Source organism: Amphiprion ocellaris, chromosome 3 (assembly GCF_022539595.1).
Source record: "Amphiprion ocellaris isolate individual 3 ecotype Okinawa chromosome 3, ASM2253959v1, whole genome shotgun sequence".
Lineage (NCBI taxonomy): Eukaryota > Metazoa > Chordata > Actinopteri > Pomacentridae > Amphiprion > Amphiprion ocellaris.
The window spans coordinates 17,482,318-17,495,557 of record NC_072768.1 but is presented as its reverse complement, the minus strand read 5'-3'; the positions used below and the strand labels follow the sequence as shown (position 1 = coordinate 17,495,557).

General features: G+C 43.1%; 1 protein-coding gene across 2 annotated transcripts in view; it reads right to left on the bottom strand.

The window, feature by feature from the left end:
* The window catches only part of fbln1 (fibulin 1), a 34,444-nt gene that overhangs the window by 4,127 nt on the left and 17,077 nt on the right, over positions 1–13,240 (bottom strand). Inside the window, exons 11-16 of one of the 2 annotated variants that reach the window (XM_023284192.3) lie at positions 13,086–13,211; positions 12,422–12,541; positions 12,043–12,174; positions 11,826–11,949; positions 7,224–7,369; positions 6,082–6,222 (exon numbers count right to left, since the gene is read on the bottom strand). In XM_023284192.3, coding sequence (XP_023139960.1) covers positions 6,082–6,222; positions 7,224–7,369; positions 11,826–11,949; positions 12,043–12,174; positions 12,422–12,541; positions 13,086–13,211 — 789 coding nt within the window. Of the gene's footprint in view, positions 1–6,081; positions 6,223–7,223; positions 7,370–10,143; positions 11,263–11,825; positions 11,950–12,042; positions 12,175–12,421; positions 12,542–13,085; positions 13,212–13,240 lie in introns of those variants that run through there. The other variant, XM_023284193.3, reaches the window with a different exon arrangement.

Below are 13,240 nucleotides of genomic sequence, written 5' to 3'. Positions count from 1 at the left end.
TATATTCAACTTTGAGCCTCTCTTTACCTTATTTATTTACACAGCCTTGAGAACAAGAAAAGGGTTATTATGTTATTACACTGTGGGCTCATGTGCCCAATTCTGCACGAAGGAGCTTGATACTGAAGTCGTTTTACATGACCTCTTGGAAGCCTCTGTGAAATCCTAACATGATGACTCTGTGTTTCCGTAAGCTTGCCATCAAAAGCACAGTGGTATCCTCGATGAGGGGAAAGCATCAGCTAACAGCTGGGCCTCAATGCACTCACAGTGAACCTGAGGTGAAACCACAACCGCATACTCATCTTTAACATTTCATCCAGGCTATAAGGCAGGAAGCCAGTTGCCACATAACAGGTTGACTTTGATTGGCTACCATACCACCTGAGATTCATATAAATAAACATGGGGAGGTTTTGAAAACCCTACAGCTGACAATTTGCCCTGCGACTGGGCTGCAAGGTCATGTCATCTGAGGCCTGGCGAACTCAAGCAGGAGTTCCAGTTGTAGCACTAGAACGATCTGCGGTGTCTTTCCAATTCACTGAGGTATCTGCCGCAGGGTGCAAAGGTGACCCCACGGGTTTAAACAGCCACCATCAAACAAACAGCTGTACAATCTGTCCATTCTCCAAAACATTCCACCACACCATAAAGTAGCCCCTTAAGTAGAAAATAGCCTTGAATAAATGCATGCTAGTAGCAGAGACACTGCCACAAAACAAAGTGAAGCAAATGCCAGGAGGCATTTGTCATCCTTCATGGCCACGAGGTCTGCAATATTGAAGGGTTACATGTAAACAGTACAATTTCGGGGTTTTCTGGTTTCTACAACTCAGCGAGGAAGTGTATGACAAAATCCAAAATGAACGGGTTTAACACCAGAGACAAATGAAAAGTATGCATTGGCCTCACCACAGTATTGTATAATGACACGCTGGTTGTGGCGCTATGCATGCTCACAGCAGTGAAAGCACTGGAACGCATCCAGGTGGTGTACAAAGTTCCAGTATACAAAAAGGGTACTGCAGGGCATTCTGCAGCATCGTTACAGCTTCAACTCTGAGATGTTCTTTCACTGATGTACATGGACTGAAGTGCATCTTTTACTGATGCACTAGTGAGTACTGTTGGCATAAATATAAACAGACCAAAGAGTGGTTTATTATTCAATAACTCCTTATTTAACTGCCTGAAAGGTTTTCTCCAAAAAGCCCATAAAAGCTGGAAGGTATGCCAGAGAAATTGCTAACTAGCTCCCTTGTTACCCCATTAGTAAAACAACCAATTTCAGTTTTGATAACCCGTCAGTGTGGCTGAAATATAATCCTTTCAAACTGCCTGGCATAGCAACATAACCGTCTGTATGAAGACGGAGTGTACAGGTCCCTCAGGGATTGGCTCTTGTGTTTACAACCTTGTCACTGGTACGTGGATGGCCAGTCCGGTCAGGCTGTCCAAACACAGCTCTCACCACTCCAAAGAGGGGGTGGGATTCATGCACACCCCTGCTCTGAAAGGCCAGCGTATGTGGCTTGATATTTTAGGGTCAATTAACAGTGAGTCATCGTTACTGATCTCTCAAATGGCCCGTGGGTCATTGTTGGACAGTGACACTCACTAGGCAGTGACATCATTGAAAAGGAGCCTTAGAGAATTGGTTGGTTCTTTTCTTGGACTTTCTGTTTTAGTAGTTGTGGGCCCGAGCAGCTGAGATGACATAACATGCACCATTATCTTTACCACAACCTTTGCACTATATTACAAGTGACCTTTCAAAGCTAAGAGCCATAACTAAGAGGCATAAAATAGACTTGAATGTAGACTAAATGGAAAGGCTTTGGGAGAGAAAACAGCTTTGTTTGCATTTTCAATCAGAATTCTTTATTATACTCTACTTTTGCTTTATAAGTGGAGCAAATCATGGAGTAAATATAACATGTGGATGAGCTTTTAAGATACTTTGCTATCTATTTTGGCGTGTCACTTCATGAACATGGAAAGAAACAGCATTAATTTTGTAAAGTGAATGATTAACTAAACAAAGTTAGATTTTCTTAAAAACACAGCCTGAAAGCACAAGTATAAATACAATAGATCACCAAACCACGGGAGATAAGTGCATCATGATGAATTATTAAGACAGTTTTATTGCAAGTAATATGTACTCTCTGTGTTCACACCAGCGTCTTACTGACTTGTGTACGTGGTATGTCTCTGTGAGCACATGTCTGCACCGCTATCTCTTCATCAGTACATTTGTGGCGGACCACCCCAGGGGGAGCGTTGTGTGTGTGACTGTGGTGCTGTTGGGTGGAGAAGACCCTGTTTTGATTAGCTGTACTAATCTCCAGACAGGGATTCCTCATGGGCTTGGCGCACTCTGGTGGGCCCGCCGCTGCCATGTCATGATTCATCCAGATGACAGCTACTCATACTAGAGGAGCTAGTTGTCTGCTTATCTCCACGGCTGTCCTCAGCTCCTCACCAGCGCAGCCGCAAGCCAGAGCCACAAGCTCCACTGGCTGAGAAGTAGTCATGTCTCACACAGTAGGCTCACATTCCACCAGCCACTGTGGATGGCTGCACTGACGGCCATGACTACCTGCATAGAGACAAACTGTCCACTTCATCTGCCTCACTCGCTGCCAGCGCTGTGCCAGTGGCAGTGCAAAAGATATTTATTCTCTGGGCTGCATAATAAACCGCAAAGGCATATTTCCACCTGTATTCGAAAAATGAATGGCATTTAGCTGTGGAGTCTTAGACTTGCAGCTTCTCTAACGGACGGCTATGATTCATGAAAAGAAGGCACTATATTATCTGTTGCTGTCCGGTAAGATAAACCTAAACACTACATAATAAAATCTGTTTTTCCAACTAAAAAAACAGACAGCAATGATTAATGAGACAGTAAAATCCTGCCATGACAAATAGTTACTCACGAAGAGGAGTCATTTGGACACATCCAAGAGATGACTAAATGTGTGCTGTTCAATTCAACAGTTGTCTACTGATTTTACTGTACATTGGATTTACACACAGACTGGTCAGAGAGCTGGCTGAGTCAAGGAAAATCACAAGTGACATAACTGTAAGAACAGTGTCTAGATGTATAGTTACTGGTGTTCATATTGCTTTTAACAACACTGCATGGGAAGAAATGTTACGTCTTTTCTTCCCATAAAAAGTCTGGCAACTACTACTTCGTAATGACTAAAGCAAAGCTATAAAAATGCACTCACGCTCATCAAGCTGACCTTGATATATGAAGATAAAACAGCAAGACCAGCCGATGATGTATTTCACTGAGAGACAGTCAAACAAGGGAGCCACCAGCATTTTCTCAGACACTCAGACTCAGCCCATGTTTCCAGCAGAGACCACAGAGGCGATGTTTTCAAAGGGAGGATGCATCTGTCCACCTGCTGACTGCCAGAATCAATCATCCCCCTATCAACCCTATTCAAACAACCTGTCCCTAATCAAAAGTGGGTGGCTGCTTTAGTGTGAGTAATGCATTCCACCACTGTTTGTATTTCCAAATACATGTATGATGTGTAACAAATGCTGCCTTTGTTGGCGAAGATGATAAACATCTCGTTGGTGGATCTGATGTGTGTCTACCTGAAGGGATTTTGTGTGGTCGCCGCCGTGCTACTGTGGTCGTCATGGGAATCCGTAAGTGTGTGATCAGTTCTGATCATGCTTTCCAAGTGCTGAGGGATGGTTGTGTTTGCACAGATGCATAAGGCTGTCAGGGTTGTCATCCAGATGTGACAGCGCTGGTAAAGCCAGTGATGGATGACCGGGAACTAGGAAAGAGCGGTGTGGCTCTTACACTGTGGTGCACTGTAAGCCAGTACTGTGTGTGCACGTGTGTGTGTGTACGCATATGCTGCATGCTTCTTTGTGCGCAGCTGACTGGTTTTAAAATAGAGAGTAAGTGAGTGGAACGGAAAGGAGCGTCAGCCAGTCAGACCTTTTAAGAATCACTTTTTCAAGTTAGCAACAGCATCTGAGGATCGCTAATTGCCTCTTTTGTCCCTTTCAATAACACTAAAAGTGGCCAAAAATAATGACCTAAGTTAGCTTGAGTTCACACACTTGTTCATTTGTGGAGCCTCAATGTCTGCTACTCTTCACATCCCACCAAGCTGTAATACCACTGTTGGAGACACTGGAGATACTGGAAACTAAGCTTCCTTAAGTGACACGTCAGCGAGCCTCATACAATGGTTACGCAACAGCAGCATCTGCGGGCCAAAGCACCAGCAGCACAACCCACTAAATAAAACCAAGAGGGCCTTCATCGCACCGTGGATGCCACACTTCACAGTGAGCAGTCGGTGACCAAAGGCTCCAGTGCAAAGGGCCTCAATTTGGATATGTGATGGGCAACTGGTGATAACATGCAAGGGCTGCATCCAATAAGCATCCAATGGGTTTGGGAGAGAAACGGCTCCTCACAAACAGGCCTTTCATGTGGTCGTCAGTTTAAGTGCTCTAATGCTCGGCGAGACACTGAGGCCTAGCGTGGGGAAATGGAACAATACATTTAACCACATGAAGCACAGCGCCCAGGATTACTTCTGCACATATTTTCTCTCTCTCTCTTTCATTGAATTACAGTCTCTCACTTTGTCTTTCTCTCTCTGCAATTTTATTCTCTTTCTTCCCCTTGCACACACATATTTGCCCCTGCAAATGAGCACTGCTATAAACAGGGAATTTCTGCTAAATCCTCTTTATACACAGGCATACAGACGCACACACAGCAGATGATATATTACAAAATAAGGCTTATCACTCATGCAGAATTACACCATTGTGCATTCCAACAAAAACATACCATTATAAGACAGCACAATATAATTAGAAGCACTTTTACAGTGATTTATGTGAATTATTGTGGGTGATACACATTTTTCTCCCATGTCTCTGTGTGAATCTGGGTGTGTTTGATAAGCACACATCTGTTTCTGCAAGTGTACAGGAGAGGAGCACTTGCGTGCGCCCACAATCCAGCCTTAACAAGTGACAGCCACACACTCTCCTCCCTCACTCCCTTTTCATTCTGTAAAGACAGATGTGCACACTGACAGGCCATCCCTTCATCCATCACAAAGAGAAGGAGAAGAAGCTGTCCTTCCACTACCACCCTGCCTGCATCGCAGCACACAAGCAAAACAAAAACACCTAGGCAGGCCCAACAATGTGTCATCGTTTGGTCTGAGTACACCCTCATCTTCCCGGGGCCAAGGCTCCGTTCGGCTCTCCTACAGGCACGCAGCAGCCTTGGGTCACCACCAGACTGAAGGATGGGAATGGCTGCTACCCAAACATGTGTTGTTGTTACACACCACTGGAGATGGTATCTGCTGCACCTACTTGAATCAGCGCTCGGCTCTGTTTGCACGGTGGCAGTTGCTGAACAGGTAGTTATGACGAACTGCCTGTCAACTGCAATCACTCATGCATACGTGCATATGAATACACCAGTGGAGATTTATACGCTTTATTCCTGTACATTCAAGACGCCATAACTTATTGTGGAAAGTAATGATCTTTGGGATAAGCACAGCCGCGGATAAGTGAATTAAATGGTACTTTGTCTAACCACAAGACTGTGAAAATTGATGACAAATATTTGGGAAGACAGAAACAGGCCTTCATCTGTCTCACAGAGCCACACAGAGGACAACTCTCCAAAGACACAGACGCACCAGAGCCCCCATGAAGACGATGACAGCTACATGATGCCACGACGCTGCAAAGACCATAACAGGCTATGTCAGATGTACTTATGTCAATGAGTCCAGACATCCCATGTGGAACATTTTTGTGCTTTTTGTCCCCTTTCAATGTGCACATGTGATTTTAATTTGTAATAAAATAAATATCTATATTTCAAAATGAGAAATGAGGTCAGAAAAACCACCTCCTTTGTCAAAAAGAAAATACAATTTCCAGTCACAGACGCTGTAGGGTGGTACATGTTGCATGTTAAAGCTGCTATTGTCAAAATGAACCAGACTGGTTTATCCGGAACTTCACAACGGGTAAAATCCTCACACTCACCCACATACAGTCCATTCTCTATTCGCTTGATGATGTCAAATGCATTTTCCACGTTGCCCTCCAGGATGTCAAACTTGACGTCGTAACTGCCTAAGTGATAGGTCCCGTAAGCCGGCACCGTTGTTCTCAGGAAAACAATCTCTGTTGGAAGATGACAATTAGACACAAAAAAGCTTTTGGAGCCTAAACCTTCATAATGACACTGGGATTGCTCTGCCAAGCTTGTGCCAACTCTTGCTGTTCTTGTTTTTTTTTTTTTTTCTGTTCCAAAAGAAAGACAACAAAATGGGAGACGGAAGGGTCTGTGTTTGTTGTACACTGAGAGGGTCACAGAAAGGTTGACTTTTCAGTATTGTTGTTCAGCTAAAGGGCCTTGAGTCCTTTACACCCCAACTCGGAGCTTATGAGAAATGACAAGAGCTTAACTCCCCGTGACGTTGAGCATGAGTGTGTCTGAAACCTGCACTGCATGCCAGCCAATAGATGCTTGTCAGCTGTCACTGCCTGCAAATGATTACCGTTGTTACTTATATTCAACTAGCATGGCACTAACTCTGAGGTGAGGGCCAGCTAAGCCAGGACTGCATGGAGAGAGCATCATGGAATAGCTAATCTTGGTTTCAGACGTAGTCGTATGGATTCTGACAACAGCAGTGAAATGCAGTTGATGGGAATTCAAAGATAAAGGGACATAAAATTTACCAAAAGAAAGAAAAAGCAGAGAGCCACGATGACACTAAAAACCATGTAGTGTTGTGTTAACATTTATCATTTTCCATGGATTTTAACAGAGTATTTTGTCACAGAATAAAGCCTCCAATATGGCCTTTGTGGCTTTGTGAAAACATATGCACACAAGAAATTCAAGAGGCACTTAAATGAGCAAAAATTTTAGAAGATTGATGACTAAGGCAGTGTTCCAGTCACATAGTCTGATATTTTGGGAAATATTTGCTTTCTAGCGGATAGCTGGAAAAGAATATTGTTACCACTTATATCTTTTCATTTTTCTCTCCGTGGAAATTTCTTTCGATGAAACATGAATGAGAATTTAGTCGCTTTTTGTTGCGCTTTTTGCTCACCTATCCGGATTGCAAAATATTTTGTTTGACCATTCAAAGAAAAAATGGGCTTATACCTACCTTCTGGCCTTGTGAACTCTCTGAAGGTGGGCAAGGAAATGAAGGTGTGGGATATAGAGTGTGTGGTGTCCAGAACACAGGCGATGTCGGTGGGCTGACAGGACTTCATACAGCGAATGGTGTCAGAGCGCTCAAGCCTCGCCGTTCTAACGAAGAGAACAAACATGCACACCCACGAAAAAAAAGAAAACACAAATACACACATGGCCTCTGACCTTTAGGTGCTGTCTATTTAAAGACTTCACAGTCAACCGCCTTTGGTTTCCAAAGCTCACAATAACAGGGCATCCTTGGGTGCAGCCCACTGCGTAATCAAGAACTCAGTGGGACAACTCAAAAGGCCGCTACACAAACAATATCAGAACAAGACAGCAGGGGTACTGGATATAGCACTCAACATCAAAAACAATCAAATTCTATGTGGTTTGGAAGAATAATAAACCAACAAGGGCCAAAGCTCATGCCGCAGCCAAACTTTGTAACTTGTGGAGACTCGCGCTGCCATTGATGCTTTTCTGATGCACTATTTCAAGCTGTGTGGGAAATGAATTACTACACTCACAAAGAATGATCCACAACCTGCTCAGGAAAATATTTGGATTTGCTGAGCATCCCCGGCTTCACATCAGATAATCTCTTGAGGAGGATTTATGGGGCAAGGGAGTGTTCTAAAAGACTCCTAAATTGTGAGCAACATGACTAGACAGCTCCCCAGCCTCTCCCTAGGGCAGCTCTCATCCTATTATTTAGGGCTTTGTTTATTCCACAGACTAATCAGTGACAGGTCGGAGGGAATGGAGGGCCTCTGCTGGCTCCTAAAGCTAACGCCACCTGAAGCATCGCTATTCACAACCTGTCTGCCACATAAGACTTTGAGAGAGGTTTCTAAGGCATTAACAACCCCATAAATCAAGAGTTTGTCTTTGAAGCGATGAGGAACTTGCGATCACAAGGGAACTTTTGAAACAAAATAAAAGCCTTGATTATGACATTCAAGATGTTAAACTCAAGCTCAGCCTCCACAAAGGAGACATGTCAGTACACGGTTATATTGGGTTATGAAAACATCCAAGTTGCCATGTATAAGTCCAGTTAATGTGCATGGCAGCCATATAGCCACATTGTGAGTCATGGGCTGTGGATCTCTGGCGCTCCTCAGGGGACCTATCTGCAGCAGCTCAAAGTCCAGGCTCGACTTGGGTTGCAGGGCTCCTTTCATGGAGAGCGAGGAGAGAAGCCCCTGACAAAAAGTCAAGCCACCACTGGGTAGGGGCTTGTAATTAGCAATTAGCGGGTGGGTCCAAGTTTTGCTTCGGCCCAGGCCAAACCCACAAAATGTTCTCCTAGTTTATAATACCACGGCCTGAGCTGCAGAAAGACCCGAGCAGGGCTCTAGAGGACGAGGTGAAAGCTGTTGGGGTAGAGAGTAAATTTACGAGAAGATAATGACCCAGAGTGAACTGCCCCCTTACACACAGACAGGCACTTCAAAGCGGGGGCAGCGTTTTAGGTAATTACAGCTGCGTGTGTCTTAGCACCCAAAATCCCTCTGTATGTAAATTTTACGTTCATTTGTGAATATGTGCATTTGTACATGCAAACATGCTTGTGTACGTGTGTGTGTGTCGTGCACGCGCGCATGAACATATGCATGTCTTCTTCATCTCCCCATGGCTCACGTGGCCCAGCCCAGGAGAAAAACCCCAATACTTTCAGACCAGAAAGAAAAACAGACTTTTTGGATGAAAGTCCTCTGGTCAAGCGTAGGGCCTTTTATTTTTTTGGTAATTATTATTTATAGTCGGCACATTGATAACGCCCCAACACAAACACTGCAGGGCATCATTCATTTTGTGCGCGGTGATGTTGCTGCACCACAAATTGTTCAGACCACCGGCCAGAGCCCAGAGCCCCATAACTCAATGTCAAAGGGGAGGAAAAAACTCCTGCGCTCCACTATGCTCTTATTTTAAGGATATCCCCACTAGGGACCAAGTGCATCCTTATTGGCCTGACAGCTCAGGACAGGAGGAACCTAGGACATCTGAATTTACAGTTATTATAAGCCACAGCCCTCGGGCAGCAGCCTCACAGCATGTCAAACTATTTATACTCTCTCCTGCTGGTGCACATTTCCCTCTCCTTTGCTACTGCATCCCATCGCGTGTCACTTACTCAGCCTTCATTTGGATTATCTGTCTGCTTTGGGGTTTACACCCGCAGTACGCAGTGGAAATCTGTGCATTTCACATTAAGCCCAAAATGTAATGGGAGCTAAAGAGATGTGCATGAAAATAACTGCCACAGAAAGATGTAGTTGCGGTGCATAGTAACTGACATTTAGGAAGCGGGAGTAACAATGCATTAGGTCCAATCTGATTTATGAATGGAATTTGGAGGTATGGAATTACTTTACTGGCTTTATAAATGATGACATTATAGGTGTATATACACATACAGTGTATAGCTGAGGGGTTGAATGTTTAAAGGCCGATCTAAAATAGACACCTGGTTTGCTCATGTGTTCACCAACATCAGTGATGCAGGAAATCCTAAAAATCATCAGGAAACATTAATCTCTATTTACAACTAATGACATTATTCATAAATTTGTTTGCCGTCGAGCACTAGTATGTGTATTAAAAGACCTGGAACATAGAATATTGTTATCAAATTACTCTTTTCTACATCAGATTACAAAATGTACTCCTAAATTCCAATATATTCATTACTGGAAATTTGCATCCATCACTGTATTTGCTCTTCCTGAAACTATTGGAAAAATAGTAATATGAAACTATGAGGGAAATCGTCATGCCTCCATCTGTGATTTGGCCTCACATTCCAACTGCTCCCTTTGCTGTATTTGATTAAACCCCACAATGCACCATTATCAAAAACTGTATTTGACTTGAACATGTGTTATTTCTATTTCAGTTTTAATAGAAAACTGTTCGTCCAACATATAAACCATAAAATACTGCAAAACGTCAGACTTTATCATGCAACCATCATCAAATTACAATCAGTTGTAGGCAGACTGTGGGCCGTTACCATTTTATGATTTACCCTGACCTACAACGCCACCTACAGTATCGGCTATGACAATGCTTTACCTCCAAAGAAATACATTCAGCTGGACCTAATTTATACTGCTGAATAATCATCCATAAGCCTCATGTTTTAGAAAAAAAAATTATGTAAAATGCTACAGACCTAAAAACTGTGCTTCTTTTCTCTGATTTTGTGTCTTTTTTGTGTATTTTTTCATCTTCAGTCTTCAAAAATGATGTGTCATGTTTAACATGCATTTAGAGTGGGATACGGTTATATTTGAGTCCATTAAAAAAGGACATAGTAGAAGTGAGCCTGATCATACAAAGGGGAGCGGATAGACTACCAGCTGTACTTGTAGCCTCAGACTCACTAGAGACTCAATCATCATCATTTCTATTTAGATTTACCTGCTTATACCAATACAGCATGGTGAGCAGTCATTTAAATATTACAACATACAGCAGTTTACGTATTATTACGCTTTACTATCAAATACATAATGTAATGTCAATGCATTTTTTTCCACAACATTAAGCAGTTAATATGACACATCCTTTTTAAGAGTGTAGTAACTTGTGCAACCTTATGTAATTCTTGTGTTTATTCTAGTAGGGGATTATAAGGTACTCTGGGCTCCTCCTGGGTAACAAACACCAGCACTTTAGCCAGGTATGTGGTGACCGAGCCATAGCGACGCAGCCTCAGCTCCAGAGACAGATCAAAGTCCTGTGGCTTGTTGATGAGCTTCGCCACCGACATCACACCGCCGGTGGGCATCTGCTCGGTCTTGAAGAAAGCGCCGTCGTTGCCAGAAGTGATAGCGATCTGGATGTCATCGCCAAGCACGGTGTGGGAGGGGCCCATGCGGAAGATGTTGGTGAAGACGGGGATGTTGGTGGGGAAGGTGAGGTAGTAGTAGGTTATTCTCAGGGGCATGGTCAGGCACTCGACAGACTCATTGCAAAGCAAGCGTTCGCATCGACTGCAAAGAGAAGAGAGTCAGGGCAGGACAGGACGAGACAGAACAAAACAGGCAGAGAGAAAGAGACACCAGGTGTAAATTTCATTTGCCGTGCATGGCATGCAGTGAAAGGAACATCACTGTTTAGCAGCTTAACGCCAGTTATGGTGCCCTCTGTGGGATCATGCAAGAAGTTCTGTCACTGGTGCCTCCAAACAAGGGTGGGGATACAGAGCCTCAACTGAATTTGCACCAAAACTGAAACTGAAAAATATGCATTTCATCCCTAAAAAATAGAACATGCTACAGCCAAATCAATTAATTTCCAGCATTGAGCATACTGGACATGCAGGGCCTTGATCCACACATCCGAATAGTAGTTGGTTTACAGCCTGACAGTGCTGTACCTAAACTCATACATTTTATGACGAATATTTAGAATTAACTAATAAGAAAATGAATCTCTCTCTGTGTTTATGTGCATAAGACCTTTGGATAATGTTCATATTTTTGTCTAGTCATATTCATGTTGGTACTCCGGTTCAGCAAAATGTGTGCAACAGAGACACCATTCAGATACTCACGTCTCCCCAACACGTCGGTAGTTGGATGGACATTCAAAAGACAGACATCTGAATCCTCCCTGTACATTGAAGCAGCTCTGATTCTCTGTGCATGTGTGTCTTCCAGTCAAACATTCATCAATATCTAAAAGATGAAAAGTGGACATAATTTACACCAAGGTTAACACACCGTGAGTCTGCGACAAGTACATTTAACAGCACGGTGAGGACAACTTACCCTGGCAGCTGCGCCCATTTACTGCCAAGGTGTAGCCACTGGTAGGACACGAACAGTGGAAGCTGCCAGGAGTGTTGTGACAGCGATAGGAGCAAATATGGCCTCCAGTGGGCAGGGCACACTCATCTATGTCTGTAGACAGAAAAAAAGCAAGTCAAACCAGGGAGCAAATTAAAGAAACTCATATTTTTAAAATTAGTTTCCACATAAAGTGACTGTACATGTTGTAAATTAAGTATATAGTGGCTCTAAAGAACCAGCGCACTCTTAAATACAGGACAAGCCGCCTTAATCTTTGGAACGCACAGAAGAAAAGTACAATATTCTTCATCATATACACTTATTCCTTCAAGTACCTGTTAAAATGGTTCCATTTTACCTTCACAAGTCATGCCATCTATGTCACTGAGCTGATAGCCACGGCGACAGTAACACTGGTAGGAGCCGTACACGTTGGCACACTCTTGACTGCATGGTTTGCTCTCACACTCATTCAAATCTATACAGAGAAAAGATAATTACAAAACATAATCAACTTTATCCTACCACTTTTTTAATGGTTACATATGAATCACAGTATTAATAAATGTGTATCCCACATATACATTAAATATATACAGTAGGACTGTAATAGGAAGTAGGACAGCAATCATCAAAATGAAATTCTGTGATACAATACGTGTCTCTCTCTTGCATAAAAACAGATAACGACACAGGATGTCTAAGAAACATCAGCTTTTGTCTAGTGATGACGTTTAAAATGCTGTCTGATATGATAAAATACAGTTTTGTAACTTTAAAGTTGGACACTGATTGTCCGTCTGTCTCCATTTTGGCAAATACGCCTGGAGATTGAAAGATGGAAATAAATCTGGGACTTTATAGTCCTGCCCTTCAGCTGCAGCTGTAATCAAAGCCAGAACGTTGTCCAACTCAGCAATGAGCGACATTTTATATAGTTTCAGTCACTGGGAATTTATGGACTGTATAGCCACTGGTATCTACAGTATATCATTTGTATATAATCCTCCTGGTTGTCTTACCGTCACAGTTCCTGCCATCAACAGCTAGCTTGAAGCCTGTGGTGCAGCTACACTTGTAGGATCCCAGGGTGTTCTCACACTTATGAGCACACAGACGACCAGGATAGTGCCTGCATTCGTTAACATCTGAGAAACAAAGTCCACAAACGCCACAA